This window comes from Lynx canadensis, chromosome B1 (genome assembly GCF_007474595.2).
Source record: "Lynx canadensis isolate LIC74 chromosome B1, mLynCan4.pri.v2, whole genome shotgun sequence".
NCBI classification, from domain to species: domain Eukaryota; kingdom Metazoa; phylum Chordata; class Mammalia; order Carnivora; family Felidae; genus Lynx; species Lynx canadensis.
In genome coordinates, this window is record NC_044306.2 from 69295545 (window position 1) to 69316885 (window position 21341).

The 21341-nt window shown below is 36.4% G+C and overlaps 1 protein-coding gene across 1 annotated transcript in view; it reads right to left on the minus strand.

The window, feature by feature from the left end:
• Window positions 1-21341, minus strand: part of ETFDH (electron transfer flavoprotein dehydrogenase) — a 32291-nt gene that overhangs the window by 3061 nt on the left and 7889 nt on the right. The window contains exons 2-12 of the mRNA XM_030312833.1: window positions 20199-20339; window positions 19553-19782; window positions 18128-18209; window positions 17366-17484; window positions 14236-14313; window positions 10737-10883; window positions 9015-9155; window positions 5244-5387; window positions 3354-3522; window positions 847-1029; window positions 232-453 (exon numbers count right to left, since the gene is read on the minus strand). Of these exons, the coding sequence (XP_030168693.1) occupies window positions 232-453; window positions 847-1029; window positions 3354-3522; window positions 5244-5387; window positions 9015-9155; window positions 10737-10883; window positions 14236-14313; window positions 17366-17484; window positions 18128-18209; window positions 19553-19782; window positions 20199-20339 (1656 nt within the window). The remainder of the gene's footprint in view (window positions 1-231; window positions 454-846; window positions 1030-3353; window positions 3523-5243; window positions 5388-9014; window positions 9156-10736; window positions 10884-14235; window positions 14314-17365; window positions 17485-18127; window positions 18210-19552; window positions 19783-20198; window positions 20340-21341) is intronic.

The window sequence follows — 21341 nt, forward strand, 5'->3', positions numbered from 1 at the left end:
TTTTTGACAACTGTCCTCTGAATTAGGCTTACCAAAAAATCCCTATTATTTCAGCACTGATAGAATAAGAACCATAAAAATGAGCTTTCTAAAGGAAGGTGTATGTAGGGGGTCATTTACAATTTCCATGCAATGAAAATGGTAGACTTCCAATGGTAATGGAAGTCTATTACCAACATGGTTAAAACAAATACTTGTGTTTTAGGAATGGATGGAAATCACATTACTGACCTGCAGGGCAAAATCGCTGTTCTGGTCCATCATATATTGACAGATTTCTGTTTACAGGAATACTGTCATCCTTTAAGGTTAAATGTGCTGGCTGGTCATGTTCATGATTAGTACCACTTAGGGCCACAGATGACAACAGGTCAAAGCTGATCTGTCCATCAGGTTTTGGATACTCAATAGGTGTGCAGTCCTTGGCTGGCTTGAGCTGATCAGAGTCAGAACCTTAAACCATTTTGAGAAAGATGTTTAATAAAAATAAAACACTAATATAAAAGTACTTTATCAAACATTTTTATGAAAACTTGAAAATACCCTACCAAAGAAAAAAACTTTAACCCTCTTATGGTAACAACACACTATTAAAAATACTGAGTTCATTATTTCTCTACTAAGACAAGTTCAAAACGTTAAATTTACTTTCTCTACTACTTAATGGATTATATTCATGAGGTTAAAAAAATTTTTTTTAAAGGTAAGCTCTACCCCCATCATGGGGCTAGAACTCATGACCCCAAGATCAAGAGTCACATGCTCTACCAAATGAGCCAACTAGGTGCCCCCCATTCATGAGCAGCTAATGATTTTAATACTCATACTCAAGTATGTTGGAATTACCTTTATGTTTTAGAGTCCATGGCTCCATTCCTCTAAATATCCAGTAGAAGATTCCAGTGTAAATCATCCCTCCATATACACCCAGTATTCCATGGCAGGATGGTCTTATATTTCTAACAGAATATAGCTCTTTCCACACCCATGATTTCTTCAAATTGTCCTCATACTCAGTTACATGGAGTCCTTTTATTAAAAACATGAAGTGTTAGTGTCAAATCACCTCAAGGAGTATAAAATACTTTATCATGAAGGTATTTTGCTGCTGAAATACTTGATGAGTGAATCTTAAGTAAATTTAAACAGGTGGTCATGTGAGACCACATCTGAAGAATCTTTCCTGTGTAAATGTTGGCATCTTCCAAAAAAGATAACCATTTGATATATGTTGTTAACAGGCAGTAAGACATTTGATTTCTTAAACTAGTAGCGCAGAAAATCCATTTCAAAATTGAATGAACCTGAAATGGTTACTTACAAAGTTCATGCTACTATAAAAGTGAGGCATTTTATAACTGATTAAATGAAACACTTCTACCTCTTACAAGTTGAATTGTGTCCCCGCCCCCCCCCCCCCCAAAAAAAGATTATTTTGAAGTCCTAACCCCCAGGATCTCAGGATGGGTCAGAATAAGGTCACTGCAGATGTAATTAGTTGAGGTCATATTGGAATAGAGTGGGTCCTTCATCCATCGACTGGTGTCCTTATGCACATGGAAGAGAGGTGAAGATGGAGGCAGAGATCAGTTATTCTGCCACGAGCCAAGGAATGTCTGGAATGATCAGAAAGCTGGGGGGGTGAGAAGACTAGAGGCAGCAGAGTAAGGTCCCATCAATGCCTAGAGAACTCAGAATAAATTCCCGTTGTTTTAAGCAGCCCAGTTTGTGGTACTTTATTGTGGCAGCCCTAGGAAATTGTAACAATACCTAAAACTTGCTGCATGCATTTAACTGGTTCTTCTTAACTGTCACAAACTCCATAGTGACTATACACTTCCCAGTCACAATGTTGCCTCTTCTGGCTCCATTCCCTCTCCCTCAGGCTGTCATCCTCAATCTAGTCTTTGGTGATCTACTTGCTTCAGTATCATCTATGTGCTGGTACTGTGTGTCAAGAAGGTGAAAGTATGGCTGGTGGTCCCAATAAGGAAAGATAACTTGGCAAGAAAATTAGGAAAAAAGTTCCACTGCTCAACAATTACACTCCTTACCTATTCTGTTCTCCTTGAAGTAGCTTCTTGCCTTTTCTATGTTCTATCTATCTCCTTCCTCTTCCACATCCTAGACCTCCATTTCTACAAAGATACTTAAAGGCATAATCAGGTGTCATACTTCTACTTGGAGGAACACTTGTTATTTGGAATTCTAAGGAATAAGGTTTATTTATCAAATATCCGTTGAGTTGCTACTATATGCCAAGTATTTGGGATTCATAATGGACAAAGTCCCTGCTCTGCTGAAGCATTTTCTACAAGAGGCAGGAGATAAAGTTGATACATAAGTATCTTCCCAAAAGGGGGAGAATACTATATAAAAAACACCGTGTGTGTGTGTGTGTGTGTGTGTGTGTGTGTGTGTGTGTGTGTGGAGGGGCGGTGTTGGGAGTGCTCTGTGTGTGTTGCAAATTAAGTGGTATGGTGAATGTAAGGCCACCATGAATGCGAGTTTGACATTTGAGCAAAGGTGAAGGCAGAGAGGGAGTTAGCCATGAGTAAAGACCATGAGATGGGAACATGCTTGGCATGTTTCAGGAATAGTGAAGAAGCCAGTGTGGCTGGAATGGAGAGTAAAAAGAGATGAAATCAGAAGAGTAAGAAAGCTGAGGCTTTTATTTTGAGAAAAATTGAGAACTATTAAAGGGTCTTCATAGATTAACAGAGGTTTCAGTGTTCACTCTTCCTCTCCACCACCGCAGAAGGCAAAGCCTGCAAAGGAAAAGGTGCTGCCGGGTTCTGCAGTGTGCAAAGCTGTTCTGTTTTCAGATTGAAGACACTTCAGTATTTGTGAGGTATCTTAGTGTGTATATTACATACATGAAACGGAATGCAGTACTGTCGAACTTGAAATCATTTCTTCTTTTAAATTAAGAAAAACATTTTTTAGGTTTATTTGACCAATCTCTGCACTCACAACCCCGAGATCAAGAACAGCATGCTGTACCAACTGAGCCAGTGAGGCACCCCAAACTCGAAATCATTTCTAAGTAGGTGAGACATCATTGGTACTATTCTACTTTTGATCTGAATAAAACACAACATTGCTGGAAAAATCTAATTACTGAGGTTAGTTTTCTTCGCACAGCACACATTTGAGTGCTTTGTGTAAAGGGACAGATACAATATATATCTTTTAAATATCGGTTGAAATATGCATAAAAAAGACCTCAAGAATTTTAATTGTATTTATTTTCATTCTTTATCTGTATATTAAGTATATGTCTAAAAAGATTCTTTTTAATATCTCAATGAAGACCTTGACAATTTTCTATGCTTTAAATAGGAATTTCTTACCTATTGTCTTTGATTGGAGATTTTCACCAGTTAGTTGATTAAAAATAGATTCTGCTGCCAAAATTCCACTTTTCATTGCTGTGTGGGAACCTTTGATCTTGGGAACATTCATGAAACCAGGGCTACAACCAATTAGTAAACCACCAGGAAAGGTGAGCTTTGGTATAGACTGAAGGAAAGAAACATTCAAAGTGCATTTTTAGTTCAAATTAAACAAGCAGAACAATATTACAAATTATATTCTCTTAAAGTCTTCTAAAGCTATAGGGAAAAATTTGAAGGAAAAAATCAGAATAAGGGCAGTTTCCACCCCCCCCCCCTCCTTTTTAAGAATGAGGGTTACACTATTACTACTATTCTAGGACTTCTTCCTCTTCTGCCCCCTGACTAACCTACATGAGACAGATTTACAACCAGAAATTAACATACATTTTTATTTTTACATATCCACATCTAAAAATACTCTGTAAACTTAAACAACTATTATAGAAATTGTAATCTGCTTTTACATACATTCTTGGTAACATGATTTACAAAGGATGTTAACTCTATATCCCTGTATTATTTTACTTTGGTATCTAGAGATGGAAACTTAGGTTCTGATCATGGTATCGTGACAATTAGCTACTACTTTAAAGATGTATTTTAATTAAGTTAAGAATAAGTTGAATTTCCAAAACAAATTTTATTTATTTATTTATTTATTTATTTATTTATAAAGTTTACTTTTTTGAGAGAGTGAGAGCACAAGTTGGGGAGAGGGGCAGAGACAGAGGGACAGAGAATCTCAAGCAGGATCTGCACTGTCAGCATGGATCCTGATGCAGGGCTCAGTCTCACAGACCGTGAGATCATGACCTGAGCTAAAATCAAGTCGGACACTTAACCAACTGAACCACCCAGGCGCTCCCCCCACCACCAAATTTTAAGACAGTTGTCTGGGCCTTAGTATATACTTTTCATGAAAAACAATGTAATAAAAGGTAGTGCTGTTATTTGGGTTACCCAGTAAAGCTTATATATACCCTACAATGTAGTGGCTAAATTAGATTGCATGAGAAAATGTATTCTAACTATAGTTTGAAAACGAAAGAAGAGAGGACCAATGCAGAGTTTCCTCCTTCTTTATTTTTTCTTCTTTAAGGGCTTCCTAAAGTAAGCCACAAGACTGTGTTGAGAAAGTGGTGGGTGGTAAGAGTTTGGCTGATGGTGCCAAAAGGGACACAGAGGGAGGCAAACCGTAAGAGAATATTAGAGACAGAAGGGATCATCTTCATTTTACACATGATCCCACAAAGCCAGAGAAGATATGTAACTTGCTTCAAATCACTTGGTATAGATTTTAGAGCTAATTTTTAAGATCATCTTACATGTTTAATATTTTTACAATAGTACTAACAGCTTTTATTATTGCTTATTTCATTGTTTATATATAATTAATACATTAACTGCATTTGGTAAGATTTATTTTGAACATATACTAAAATAGAACAATTCAGGGTAAAAGCTTGACAGAGGCCACCTAAAAGGCATGACTGTTACTAGGTAGTTGGGATTAATTAATTACCTTTGTGGAAAACTAAATCTGTCTTTGTTTCCTTGCTGCTAAGGAGTAATGGAAAATATCTTGGATCATATAGTTTTAATTTTCGGGTTAAAAACCAAGCAACCAACAAGAAGCCTATAAATTTATCTCAAGAAATCAATATATTCTTAAAACTAAACTCACAGTGTAATTTAATTTAAACTATGGTGTGACACAGTTTTATAAACACTAGATGCTCTGCTTAAAAGTTTCTTTCTATAATTTTCTATTCTTTATCTAAATTTGTTACATTATATTTTCAATGTTTACTTTATAATACAGAAATAAATAAAAAATTTTGTTACCTGAAAGCCACCTTCATTCAGAGCTCTGGCTCCATATGCAATTCTTTTTCCACCTTCCAATGTCGGCTGAATGCTGGGATGGTGTTTCCACCTCTGGAACTCTCTAAATGGGCTCAGATATGGATTCTGGTAGTCTAGACCAACCTTAAAATTTTTATATTTAAATTTAGTAAATTTATATAGACATTTTTATTTTAAATTATATCAAACTAAAGTGTGAGCAATATTTATGAGAAAGCATTAAGTTTCCTGTGCTCAATAATACTTGGAGAACTATAGGCAGTAACTCAAACCTAACTGAATAAAATCTGTTTGGAAAAGAAAGGGTAAACAAAAGGATACCATGTGTTTGTATTTGGCCAAACTTTAAAAATGTAGACCGTATTAATAAATCTTTGTGCTCTGTAAATAAAAGTTCAAATTAGAAAAGTATTTGTAGGTAAGTGGCTAACATTATGTTTCTACGAAAGGAGCTGTAATTATTTTTCATGTATCAATACACACTCTGGTAATAAACTAATAAATTATATGTGGTGCTACTAAGGCACAAATGAAGAAACAGAATGTAATCATACTTAGAAAAAAAGAAGACAAGAAATATTAGAGGCTACATTTTACAAGGCATTATCAAAACGCTAAAATTAATACCCAAAACTTTTTTCCTCTCAAAAAATTAAGTCACTGGAATAACTATACAAAAATGATATACTGAACACTTGGCTATCTGTCAAAAAACAACAATAATGCAAATTTAATGTATCACATAAAAGTCTAATTATGACATTAAATTATAAAGTTGCGACCAACTGCAAGGCGCAGAAACTTTATTTTTTCCATTCCTTGCAAGGTTCAAGATGTAATTTACTGCAAAGACATAAGTGGCCAAAAAGGGAGAAAATGCTTACATTTAGAAGTTACAGATTTTTTTGAGGGGAACACGGCGGCGTAAGAGGACGCTGGGCTCACCGCGTCCTGCTGATCACTTAGATTCCACCTACACCTGCCTAAATAACCCAGAAAATCGCCAGAAGACTAGCAGAACGGATTCTCTGGAGCCAGGCGTAGACGAGAGGCCCACGGAAGAGGATGACGTGCTATTATACATGGAAAACCCGATAGACTCCACCAGAAGTCTGCTAGAACTGATACATGAATTTAGCAAAGTTGCAGGATACAAAATCAATGTACAGAAATCAGTTGCATTCTTATATACTAATAATGAAGCAACAGAAAGACAAATAAAGAAACTGATCCCATTCACAATTGCACCAAGAAGCATAAAATACCTAGGGATAAATCTAACCAAAGATGTAAAAGATCTGTATGCTGAAAACTATAGAAAGCTTATGAAGGAAATTGAAGAAGATACAAAGAAATGGAAAAACATTCTGTGCTTATGGATTGGAAGAATAAATAATATTAAAATGTCAATACTACCCAAAGCTATCTACACATTCAATGCAATCCCAATCAAAATTGCACCAGCATTCTTCTCGAAGCTAGCACAAGAAATCCTAAAATTTATACGGAACCACAAAAGACCCCAAATAGCCAAAGTAATTTTGAAGAAGAAGACCAAAGCAGGAGGCATCACAATCCCAGATTGTAGCCTCTACTACAAAGCTGTAATCATCAAGTAGGCATGGTATTGGCACAAAAACAGACACATAGACCAGTGGAATAGAATAGAAACCCCAGAACTAGACCCACAAACGTATGGCCAACTCATCTTTGACAAAGCAGGAAAGAACATCCAATGGAAAAAAGACTCTTTAACAAATGGTGCTGGGAGAACTGGACAGCAACATGCAGAAGATTGAAACTAGACCATTCACACTTTCTCACACCATTTACAAAAATAAACTCAAAATGGATAAAGGACCTGAATGTGAGACAGGAAACCATCAAAACCCTAGAGGAGAAAGCAGGAAAAGACTTCTCTCACCTCAGTCGTAGCAATTTCTTACTTGACACATCCCCAAAGGCAAGGGAATTAAAAGTAAAAATGAACTACTGGGACCCTATGAAGATAAAAAGCTTCTGCACAGCAAAGGAAACAACCAACAAAACTAAAAGGCAACCAATGGAATGGGAAAAGGTATTTGCAAATGACATATCAGACAAAGGGCTAGTATCCAAAATCTATAAAGAGCTCACCAAACTCCACACCCGAAAAACAACCCAGTGAAGAAATGGGCAGAAAACATGAATAGACACTTCTCTAAAGAAGACATCTGGATGGCCAACAGGCACATGAAAACACGCTCAACGTCGCTCCTCATCAGGGAAATACAAATCAAGCCACACTCAGATATCACCTCACGCCAGTCAGAGTGGCCAAAATGAACAAATCAGGAGACTATAGATGCTGGAGACGGTGTGGAGAAACGGGAACCCTCTTGCACTGTTGGTGGGAATGCAAACTGGTGCAGCCACTCTGGAAAACAGTGTGGAGGTTCCTCAAAAAATTAAAAATAGACCTACCCTATGACCCAGCAGTAGCACTGCTAGGAATTTACCCAAAGGATACAGGAGTACTGATGCATAGGGGCACTTGTACCCCAATGTTTATAGCAGCACTCTCAACAATAGCCAAATTATGGAAAGACCTGAAATGTCCATCAACTGACGAATGGATAAAGAAATTGTGGTTTATATACACAATGGAATACTACGTGGCAATGAGAAAGAATGAAATATGGCCCTTTGTAACAACGTGGATGGAACTGGAGAGTGTTCTGCTAAGTGAAATAAGCCATACAGGGGCGCCTGGGTGGCGCAGTCGGTTACGCGTCCGACTTCAGCCAGGTCACGATCTCGCGGTCCGTGAGTTCGAGCCCCGCGTCGGGCTCTGGGCTGATGGCTCAGAGCCTGGAGCCTGTTTCCGATTCTGTGTCTCCCTCTCTCTCTGCCCCTCCCCCGTTCATGCTCTGTCTCTCTCTGTCCCAAAAATAAATAAAAAACGTTGAAAAAAAAAAAAAAGAAATAAGCCATACAGAGAAAGACAGATACCATATGTTTTCACTCTTATGTGGATCCTGAGAAACTTAACAGAAACCCATGGGGGAGGGGAAGGAAAAAAAAAACAAAAGAGGTTAGAGTGGGAGAGAGCCAAAGCATAAGAGACTCTTAAAAACTGAGAACAAACTGAGGGTTGATGGGGGGTGAAAGGGAGGGGAGAGTGGGGGATGGATATTGAGGAGGGCACCTTTTGGGATGAGCACTGGGTGTTGTATGGAAACCAATTTGATAATAAATTTCATATATTGAAAAAATAAAATAAATAAAAGTTATAGATCCAAACCCAGTGCTGCTTTCATTTTTAGTGACAGCATGCCTAAGTGGAAAATGGGCTTTGAAGTCACACAGACTCAGGTGTGAATCCTGCCTCTTGTCATTTAATGGGTGTATTTGAGAAAGTTGTTTAACTTGTTTGGACTTCAGTGTCCTGTCAGTAAAATAAGGACAAACCTACTTCTTAGGATTATTATGAAACTTAGAATTCTCAGTGAAGCATCTAGCATAGTGTTGGGCATTTAGTAGCTATGATTCCTAAAGTATACATAAAGTATATTTATAGTGTTTAAAAAGCTATAGACTAATGCCAATAATAGCCACAAGCACTTTACAGACTGACAAAGTTAGAAAGGGACCTTTAAATGAAAAGCATTTTTTTTTTTTAAGTAAAAAGCATTTTACATGCTGCAGATATCATAACACTGATGATCCAATGACTCTAACAGAATTTTCCATATTGGGCATGTAACTTACCACAAAACCAAGAGCTACCAGGGGTTCACCTTCATTTAAATGGTAGAGGAAAGAGCCTCCATAAGTATGTCTGTCCAAGGGCCAACCAACAGTGTGATCTACTCTTCCAGGTTTCCACTTCTTTTCATCAATAATCCATAACTTAAAAAAAAAAAGTCCTAGAGTATTAAATATTTTCTATCACCACAATATATATAACTTGCCAAGTTTTATGTCTTAGTTATGAAAGTTTCAAGTCAAAGACTGTAATACACAAAAAAAGTAATACACTGAGAAACACAAAAAAAAGTACTTCGCATATCAAAGAAAATTATATCAAACTGCAGTGTGATAAACCGGACTAAAGGAAACAGGTCAGAAAAGTTATGAAGTCTATAGGAAACACCCTGAAGAGATGAGGAAAACTTCTGGGGTGCTGGTAATGTTCTGCATCTTGATCTGGCTGGTGGTTACATGGGTGTGTTCACCTTACAAGAATTACTTGAGCTGTACACTTAAGACCTGTTGCTTTACATATGTTATTCTTCAATAATATAGTTTATGCTTTCCTGCACTACCCCCCCAAATGAAAAAAATTGCTCATCTATTTTCAGAATGGTTAGTTTTAATTTTAAACAATTTCCATCTGAAATATTATTTAAAAATCAGATAATGTTACGTGCTATCTGCAACCTACCAAAACAATTAAGCCTTTACTCACAATAAATCTAGTTATATATGGAATTTGAAACTTTCTGAGCTTTACCCTAAAAAAAATTAAACAAAAGGGTTATAATTAATCTTTTACACTCTAATAAGCACAAGGTTTGGGAAAACAGAGATCGGATAAACTGAGAATATATACAATACTTAACCTAATTAAATTTTAGGTTTCAAATCAATATACTATGGCTGAGCATATATTTCATAAACTAAATTATCTTCACAGTGCAATTTTGAAGAAACAATTCTTGTAAGATGCGGTCACCCTACAAACAGCATATGGGTATCAGGTCAAATCTTATTAGGGCAGATGGCATTATAATGAAAAAAATTAATATTACAAGTATTTTTGGGGTGCCTGGGTGGGTCAGTTGGTTGAGCATCTGACTCTTGATTTTGGCTCACGTCATGATCTCACAGTTTATGAGTCCGAGCCCCACGCTGGGCTCTGCACTGACAGTGTGGAGCCTGCTTTGGGATTCTTTCTCTCTCTGCCCCTCCCCCATTCGCTCCCTCTCTCTCCCCAAATAAATAAACTTAAAAAAATATTTAAGTTCAAGACTTTGATTTCAAACAACATTTTTTAAAAAAAGTTTATTTAGTTATTTATTTTGAGAGAGAGAATACAAGCAGGGAAGGGGCAGAGAGAGAGAATCCCAAGCAGGCTCTAGGCTGTCAGTGGAGAGCCCGATGCAGGGCTCGATTCCATGAACTGTGAGATCATGACCTGAGCTGAAACAGTCAGATCCTTAACCGAATGAGCCACCCAGGCACCCTTCAAGCAACATTTGATAAAACAATTACATGTAGATACAATTTAGATAATAATGGAATTTGATTAGCAGTGCTTTCTAGCCCCTTAAAAAATATCTGAAATCTTTTTACTCATAATGAACATCTCAAGTCAAGGAAAAATATAACAACTATAAAATTATATCAATGTTATAAACTACATAACAATACAAACAAGTTTAAATTCCATATTTCAAAATGAAAATTACAAAAAACAAATCAGGATACCTCCTTGAGTCCAATTCCATAGGTTTGGGGATCACAATTGGCTCTCAAATCAAACTTCTTATATAGTTGCTTGGCTAGATGTCCATGGCAACCCTCTGCAAAAATTGTAACTTTGGCATGTAGTTCTAGTCCTCGCTCAAATGTTGTCTAAAAAACAAAAACGTTAAATTGCAACATTTGACAATTTAAAAAATATTCACATTCTAGTCAGTTTTTTTTTAATATGAAATTTATTGTCAAATTGGTTTCCATACAACATCCAGCACTCATCCCAACAGGTGCCCTCCTCAATACCCATCACCTCCCCTCCCCTCCCTCCCACCCCCCACGAAACCTCAGTTTGTTCTCTGTTTTTAAGAGTCTCTTAGGTTTTGGCTTCCTCCCTCTCTAACCTTTTTTTTTTTTTTTCCTTCCCCTCCCCCATGGTCTTCTGTAAAGTTTCTCAGGATCCACATAAGAGTGAAAACATATGGTATCTGTCTTTCTCTGTATGACTTATTTCACTCAGCGTAACACTCTCCAGTTCCATCCACGTTGCTACAAAGGGCCATATTTCATTCTTTCTCATTGCCAAGTAGTATTCCATTATGTATATAAACCACAATTTCTTCATCCATTCATCAGTTGTCTGGTCAGTTTTGAACTGAACCATGATTCAGGTATGGAAGAAACAGTACAAATACATAACCCTAGAAATAAAACTAGGTACTGCTGTAAGTGGAATCTAATTTAAAATGTTATAATATATCCTGTGTCTCTGTTGTATTTTTCTTTATAACTTCCAAAGTACCTGAATGAATGCATAAGAATTAAAAAGGAAATAAAGCATGCTCCTGCTAAAAAAATTCTCTCCAAGTGAAAATAAAGTGAAAAGTGAAAAGCCATTTCCCCCTGCTCAATTTTCCAGTCTCATCATCTGAAGCAAAAAACACTATTAATAGTTTTCTTGTGAATCATCCCAGAAAATTTCCATGAATAAAAAATTATACAGAGACTATTTATATCCTTCTAACACAATCATACCAAATATACTCTTTAGCTACTTGTTTTTCACTTTAATTATACTTGTCCTCTATTGTTCAATGTATATTATAAAACTGAAATTTTTTTCCAAGTAGAAAAAAAGCTACAATTAAAGTCTTTACTTCTTTTTTGCTCTATATATTTTGCGCTTAACACCTACCATGATGTAGATACTCAATAAAGTTACTTAATAAAGGAATACAGAATAATCAGGAAAGTCTATTATGAAGCATATCTTTTCTGATATTTCTCTACTCATTTTGTTTGCATGTATGTGTGTGTGCAGACATTCATACAGATAGTAGTTTTACACTGACAAACTGTTTTATAACTGCTTTCACGTTAGTGATTTGTCTAAGGCAATATACACCAAAGAAGGCATTCATTTTTAAAAAATATTTATTTATTTATTTATTTTGATGGAGAGAGAGAGCAAGCAGGGGGAGGGGCATAGAAAGGGAGAGAAAGAATCCCAAGCAGGCTCCATGCTGTCAGCACAAAGCGTGATGTGGGGTTCGATCCCACAAACTGTGAGATCATGGCCTAGGCTGAAATCAAGAGTCTTGATAAAGTTAACTGACTGAGCCACCCAGGCATCCTCCTATAGCACTCAGTTTTAATGCTTGAATAGAGTCCCCTAATTTTTTAAACAATTCTCAATAGTGGGACAATCACACCGTTCCAGTGTGTTTCACTATTATAAAGCATTTCTTACATGAATATACTTGGTGCTAAATATTTTCGGTCTGAATGGTAAGAATTATCTCATTAATTTAACAATAAATTAATTTCTTTGGTTACTGGAAATTCTGAACATCTGTCACGTGCTTACTGGTAACTTTTTTTTCTTGAGCAATACTTACTAGTGTCATAATAATGCATACATGTATATTACACTTGCATACACATCCTATAAGTACTCTCACTCAGTACCTTTTTATTTTGTTCTTGCCTGCTTCCTTTTATTATACTTCATCCATAAACCATATTAACAATCTAGTAATGTACAGTTTTACCCAAATACATAAACATACGTATATTCTGAGATACATACACACTTAAATTTTTTCGATTCTTGATTTATTCTACAAAAAATGAGATCATATAATACAAACTGTTCTGTATCTTTTCTCAATACTACATGAAAATCTTTTCAAGTCACTGTATGGTTCAAATTTTTCTTTTCAAAGGCTGTATAGTAGTAGTCCATGTGGAAATACCATAGCTTATTCACCTGTTCTGCTAATGCATAATAACCATTAACTCTGTTTCCAGTTTATTTGTGATCAAAAACAATGTTTATAAAACATACACCCTCGTATATATATATTCTTACAATACTGGTGCTGTGAGTGCAGAGCCCGCTTCCAATCCTATGTCTCTCTCTCTGCCCCTCCCTTGCACTCTCAAAAATAAGCATTAAAAAAAACCCAGAAACAAAAAGAAAAAACTTCTTGGGCCCTACTATAGGACACACTGAGTCCCAGACCTCATATAATTCTGATGAATCTGGTCAAACCCTTAGAAGAACAATGAAGTAGGTAAGACTCCAAAGCTTTGCCATTTGCTTATTTCTAGGCAGGAAGCAGTAAGAAACAGGAACATCTGCAGGGAGACTCAATACGAGATTCCCAATTCTGTTCAAGAATGGCAGAAGGAAGGATAAATTCTAAATTAACAAATATTTATTGAGGACCTGATATTACCTGGTACTATACGGTAGGTACTGGAGTAACCCTCCATGATCTCTGCCCTCATGGAGCTTATGATCTAGTTGAGAAATTAAGACAATAAACACATAAATATGAATTGACAAATTAATTTATTGAGATGCTAACTTGTGTTTTGTCCTATTGTTACAGGAAAGCAATGTGTTTTTTTTCCTTGTCCTTTCCAGGGAATCTTATGGATCCATCCCCTTAGAGCTTTTCTTTGCAAATTCAAAAATAAAAGTTGAAAACCTGAAAACCAACCAGGATTATATCTGAATGAAAGGAAAGCAATCAGTTTAATATTTACCAAAAGATATTAAAATCATGTCAAAGACTCTATCAACATGACTGATAGTAATACAAATTACTCTTGTCCATAGAAATGAAAATTGTGGAAGTGGCAATGCAGTTTACTGATGACCTACACATGGGTATGTTTTTTGAATTCTCCTTGAACTGCTCACTGAGTCTGTCATTTATTAATGAGTAAAATAAAATCTGTCACATGTTTGTTTTATATTTGTATGAGTCATGTTTTTCTCTTTAAAAAAGTATTCTTAAACACATTATATCGACTTGTCTAAGTCATTTTTTAGTTCAAAAATGCTTCTGTATTTTTTAACAAGAGAAAAATTCCACATTAATCATATTCTAACACACACTATTAGCATACACTCTGTAACAAAACTAAATTATTGCATTTAAGTTGATTCTCTTTTTTTTGTTTGTCAGTTTGTTAAGCTCATAACTGTTAAGATGTTTACCTTTGGGGCACCATCCTTTTGTATCCCTACATCATTAGTGGCAATCCCCTTTACACTACTATCTTCATGAAAAAGGACCTAAAATGAAAACATATTTTGTTATCACCTAGGATTCACAACCACCTTGAAAAGAAACAATAAACAGTCTTAGATTTTTAAGAAAGTGAGCATGTTCTCTAGATTACAGAAATATAGGCTTTAAAACATTTAGGCAAAAAAAAAAAGACACATGTTTTAAAGATACTCCCTTCTAGCATATAAAAGAACACAGCTCTAAGAGTTGGAAATGAAAGAAATGCCACAACTTTTTGAAGAAAAGTGGTAAGCTACTACAGAGGTCACTAAAGAAACCAGTAACAATAAACAAAAAGCTCTCTGAAGAGATCAGATATCAAAAACACGTATACAGAACCTGAAATCAGGGCCTGTAACAAATGAAGACCATCAGTGTGGGTGGGAAGACAATAGTGTCAGGAAAGCCTCTGTTCCAAATGAGCTAAGACTCCCTCCCCCCACCAAAAAAACAAAACAAAACAAAACACCAAAGAAAATGAAACCACAAAACAAAACAGAAAGAGGCTCAAGACAGCCCAAAGGTGATCAAAGTTTATTTCTGGAGCAAGAAGGATTGGCAAAAACTGGTCAAAAGGGTAATTCTGAGGATGAGAAATAGCAATCAATCCTCTGTAACCCTTACTTGGCTTCCGATTCCCCTATGAAGAAAAATGCTCTTGAGAAAGGAAGTACAAAACGTACACTAGAATCACACAGAAAGCACAGGTGTGAAAAGATGAAACAAGGATTAGTGGCAATGGATATGAAAAGAAAAACATATAAATATTTTATTTCTTACCCTAAAAATGAATCAACTGTAGAATGTGGCTTTGAACTAGAACTGAAGTCTGACTCAGAGTACAAAGAAACCCAACAAACAGATCATTAATCTATTGATGATGATCTTTAATGGACTGAGGAAAAGAAGAAAAGCGTAAGAGACTATGTGTATATGTGTGTGTCTGTTCACAAAAAGTAAAAATCATAGATTCTACAAAGTGTGACTTTTACACTGATCCCAGTCAAGAATATTTTAATCAGGAAAATGCAAAACCCCACATTTGGGTCTAAAAACCCAAATGCATATATATGAGCTGGGAAAACAAAAATTAGTATAGCACCAAGTATAATACAGGGACTTACATGTTTTATTTGACTTACATATTGTAAGGGTAAAAACAAATCTAAAAAATTTTTGAGGGACACTTGGGTGGCTCAGTCAGTTAAGTCTGACTTTGGCTCAGGTCATGATCTCACAGCTTCGCTCGTGAATTCAAGCCCTGCATCGGGCTCTCTGCTGTCAGCACAGAGCTGGCTTTGGATCCTCTGTCCCCTTCTCTCTCTGCCCCTCCCCAGCTCGTTTTCTCTCTCTGAATAAAAAAACTTAAAAAAATTTTTTTTTCAATTTTCCCTGAGGCCGAAAACAAAAGAACTCCCCTCCCCCTCCTGCCGATTCTTCCAATTCTTTCCTCTAGAAAACTTAGCTGTAAACTCTTTCTATGTCTCTCTGAGATATAGGAATGTTTTTAAAAGTCTTATTTAAGACTCCTGCCAGATCTGCATCTCAGAAATGTGTTTCTCCAAATATGGAGACATATTTGAAATGTAACACCATGGAGAATGGTGTCCTATTTCCCTGTCTCTGTGGGAACAGAACCAAGCTAGGTGCTTGGTTCTAAGTTATAACTTCCTGCTTGTCGGGGCACCTGGGTGGCGCAGTCGGTTAAGCGTCTGACTTCAGCCAGGTCACGATCTCGCGGTCCGTGAGTTCGAGCCCCGCGTCGGGCTCTGGGCTGATGGCTCAGAGCCTGGAGCCTGCTTCCGATTCTGTGTCTCCCTCTCTCTCTGCCCCTCCCCCGTTCATGCTCTGTCTCTCTCTGTCCCAAAAATAAATAAACGTTGAAAAAAAAAAAATTGTTAACTTCCTGCTTGTCAAAAAAATACAAGAAATTTTATTTTTCCTCTGGATAAAGACACTTAAACTATATGTAATGGATTGTATCTGTGTGGCTATGTGAGAGAATGATATTTCTTTCTGTTTTGGCAATCTCCCTAGCAGACTGCCTGTGCACGCATTGCAGTCTTGGTTTAATGCTCATTAAATAATAAAACTTTTTTTTATAACTTATACAGATTTTTCTGGGTTTGTAGGAGATTTTATTTTATCTATCTATCTATCTATCTATCTATCTATTTTTATTTATTTTGAGAGATAGAGAGTGTGAGCAGGGAAGGAGCAGAGAGAGGGGGAGAGAGAGAATCCCAGGCAGGCTCTGTACTGTGATCGCAGAGCCTGACGTGGGGCTCGAGCTCACGAACTTTGAGATCATGACTGGAGCAGAAATCAAGAGTCAGAGGCTTAACCAACTGAGCTACACAGGAGCCCCAGTAAGGGATTTTATTTTTAATCATTTCCCCAATAACACTCAGCGCGAATCAATAGTATGGTATGTTTGCCAAAAGAGTTATTTTGAGAGAAACAGAACAGATTCCAGAATGAAGAAGGCAATAGCTCTTCTCTTGAAGCAGTTTTTTCATTTGGGGTGCCGCTTTATAAAGGGGATAAAAAGGGAAGAATCTCAGGGCACTGAGGAACACTGAAGGAACTCAAACTATGTAACATTATGGTTGAAAGAACTGAGAATATTTAACCTAGGAAAGAAAAAACACCAGAGTGAAAGTGAGGAAGAAGAGAGGAGGGCATAATTATAATTGGAAAACTGTCCTTGGAAGAGGACAACAACAAATCTGTTGTTGTTCTACATGGTGTGAAACAGAAGATGTATTTCTATTCAATATAAGAGAGTATTATCAACAATCCAAACATCAGATAGAGATTATTTCACTCCTGATGGTGTTCATTTGTAAATTAGACAATCACTTGATGAAGGTACAAAATAAGGAATTCAAGTACTCTTTGGATTAGATCTTTTCACGATTCCTTCTAATCTTACAATTCTGAAATTCCATGGCTTTTCTAAAATATCTATTTCTTTACATTTGTACTATCCTTGGTTTATATTCAAAAGAAAAGAGATTCTTATAAATATTAAAACCAAAATAAAGCTGTACAAACCTCAGCAGCAGCATAGCCAGGGTATACTTCAACACCAAGGGCTTCTGCTTGTTCTCCCATCCAGCTTACTAAATGTCCCAAGCGGACAATGTAATTGCCATGATTATTCATTGGAAGACCTACAAATATATGCTTATCAGTCTGACATTTTATCAATAAAATATCTAAATAAAATACACAAATACTTAACTTAAAAATTCTAATCAATATAGGGGTGCCTGGGTGGCTCAGTTAGTTGAGTGGCCAACTTCGGCTCAGGTCATGATCTCACAGTTCGTGAGTTTGAGCCCCATACTGGGCTTGCTTCTGTCAGCACAGAGCCTGCTTCGGGTCCTCTGTCCCCCCCTCTCTCTGCCCCTTCCCCACTTGTGCTCTCTCTTCCAAAAAATAAATAAAACATTTAAAAAATTCCAATCAATGTATAATTTCTGTGTAAATATACACACTACCTAATGGTCATAATTTCATTTATTTTCTACAATTTTGGCAAAAATTCTAATCACTAAATTAAAAACAACATTACAACATTAAATTAAAATTCTGAGTGGCTTACAAGGCTATCTCAATTGTTCTAGACTAAAAGACAAAGAACCAGGTTCTATTCTTGTTTTACTACAAGTTAGCTATGTAACTTTGGGTAAGTCCTTCAAATCTCTGGGCCTCAGTTTTCTCATCTGTAAGAGGAAGGGATTTCACCAGATGAAATGTAGTTCCTTCCATGTATGGAATTCTAAGATACTACAAATATTTATCATACCTTACCTGGAAGAATTGGCACTGGAATTCTGTATTTCTCCGTTAAAATTCCAAATCTGTCTTCTGTTACGGGAGTGTTAAGTGGAGCCTGAAAACAAAAGAAGGAAAAAGAAGGAAATTTTTAGTTCATATTTGTAATGATAAATAGAAATAATAAAAAAAAACTGTCAAAGGGAAAGTGAACTACTTTCCTCACTTTTCTTTCATCATTTCCTTTAGAAAACTTGGAACTATAAATCCTCTTTGTCTCTTTGAGATGTTTAGGAATCTTTTTAGAACCTACATAAGCCAGTTTTACATCCCAGAAATGTCTTTGTTGGGGGGGGCTTGGAGACATCTTGGACATGGCTTCCTGTCTCCCTCTCTCTGTGGGAGGTTAGCCTAGGTGCTTGCTCCAAGTTGTAACTTCCTGCTTGATGAAAACAGAAGAGAAGTTTTATTTTTCCTTTGGATACAGACAATTAACATGTATATAATGGACTGTATCTGCTCAGTTGGGCTTAGAAAATCTTTTTCTAATATAGCAATTCATACTATAGCAATTCAATGAGATCTATTTTTGATACAATATTGTAAAAAGGAAGTTAATTAGGTATAACTAAAGTATTTCTAGTTTAAAGGAGCTTGGTCTTTTATTTTAAAGTCTTTTCTTTAGTGTTTATTTATTTTTGAGAGAGAGATCAGGAGAGTGTGCGAGAGCGAGGGACGGGCAGACAGTGACGGAAACAGAGGATCCAAAGTGGGCTTTGCGCAGATAGCAGGCCGATGTGGGGCTTGAACTCACCATCCTGAGCCCAAGTCAGACACTTAACTGACTGAGTGAGTCACCCCAGTGCCCTGAGCTTGGTGTTTTAGAAAGAAAAACATAGATGAAATTTTTGGAATTCAATTTACTCCATACAGAAATAATACAGAAATCATATAATTTTTGACATTTACAAAGTATATTCACAGGTAGTGAATATTCTAATGTTGGCAGATATAACATAACCCATCTTATAGAAGAAAAAACTAAGACATGTAAAGTGTAAGATTTTAACCAAGGTCCTACAAATTATGAAAGCAGTAAAACTAACACAGTTCTCTATGTATCATACCAGTGCCTTTTCTGCTTAGGTTATGAGAGGCCATATTAATTTCTTTCTTTAGACCATTTGGTTAGACTATCCTCTTTGGCTTTACATATTGCACTGTTCCAGGAAATTGACAGAAAGCTTTAATAAGAACAATGATATAAACACCTATGGAACAAGTTAGGAAATACCCTCAAAATCTGATAGGACTCAATTTTTTTCATTCTTTTTAAGTTAAAAAAATACCTATCTATAATAATCCTCTAAGAGGTAGAATTATGTGAAAAGGGTTTTCCATATTCTATAATTTGGAAATAGAATAAAGATTATGCTTTGTATAAAAACCAATTTTTCATACTCCCTTCTCCTTCCAGTCTGGGAATAATTCTTCAAAAGCACGTGGATCCAGGCAGGCCCCTGAGAGAGTATGAGCTCCTATTTGAGCAGCTTTCTCTACGAGACACACACGGATGTCCTTTTCATGTTTAGTAGCCAGCTGCTTTAGACGGACTGCTGCAGAGAGTCCTGCGGGGCCTGCGCCAACGATAACTACATCTGCTTCTTCCGCAAACCTCTCCATGTTCACTCCTGGAAGGAAAAAATGTTTAAAAAAATACATGAAAATTCTGTGATGAACATGATCTGATAAAAATCACATACTGGGTTACAAATACTATACTGTACTAAGCATTACTTATAGAAATTGCCCCTCTGCTTTGCATGAAAATTATACTAAGTATATTACTGTATTAATTGGACGTTCTGTTAGGTTCTTTTCCAGTGTAGATCTTACTTTAGCTTCTAGAAGCCAACTTTCGGCTTTGGGATTTACTACTATAAACTTAGCAGATATTTGCTTATCTCAATATCAGTAAGTGATAGTGTTGGTAAAGCTATGAAATATTATTAGATGATTTTATACTATCATGAAAAATATTTCTCTCCACAAAACGATACAAAGTATCTAGAAAAGCCTCGACTCTTCTACAGAAATTATTACTTACCTTCCCATCGCTTGTCTTTATCCCGGGGATAAATAGTATAGTGGGTAGTAATTCGAGGTACAACAGAAGTTGAAGACCATCTTGTACCACACAGAGGTAGATAATTTTTCTTAATTTTTAAGGCATGAAAGCACTGATATGCTGCATGAAAATTATGAACATTATTATTTCTTTTTCAATTAGCTTTCCTCAGGAATAGGCTGCAAAAACATTTTTTAAGAGAAAAAATTTCTAAGATTGGGAATCAGATCTGGTTTTTGTTAAATTTTCTATTAATTAGCCCTAAAACCTTAAACAAATCACTTAACCTTTCTAGATTTCAGTGTCCTCATCCAAAAAACGAAAGGGTCACTAGATGATGATTTTTATTTATTTATTTTTTTAACATGAAATTTATTGTCAAATTTGTTTCCATACAACACGCAGTGCTCATCCCAACAGGTACCCTCCTCAATGCCCATCACCCACTTTTCTGCCCCCTTCCCCCCCCCCCATCAACCCTCAGTTTATTCTCAGTTTTTAAGAGTCTCTTATGGTTTGGCTCCCTCCCTAACTTTTTTTTTCCCCCTTCCCCTCCCCCATGGTCTTCTGTTAAGTTTCTCAGGATCCACGTAAGAGTGAAAACATATGGTATCTGTCTTTCTCTGTAGGACTTATTTCACTTAGCATAATACTCTCCAGTTCCATCCACATTGCTACAAAAGGCCAGATTTCATTCTTTCTCATTGCCAAGTAGTATTCCATTGTGTATATAAACCACAATTTCTTTATCCATTCATCAGTTGATGGACATTTAGGCTCTTTCCATAATTTGGCTATTGTTGAGAGTGCTGCTATAAACATTGGGGTACAAGTGCCCCTATGCATCAGCACTCCTGTATCCCTTGGGTAAATTCCTAGCAGTGCTATTGCTGGGTCATAGGGTAGATCTATTTTTAATTTTTTGAGGAACCTCCACACTGTTTTCCAGAGTGGCTGCACCAGTTTGCATTCCCACCAACAGTGCAAGAGGGTTCCCATTTCTCTACATCCTCTCCAGCATCTATAGTCTCCTGATTTGTTCATTTTAGCCACTCTGACTGGCATGAGATGATTAAGGTAACTTTTTGATCTAAAATTGTATGATTCCATATGATGTCTTAT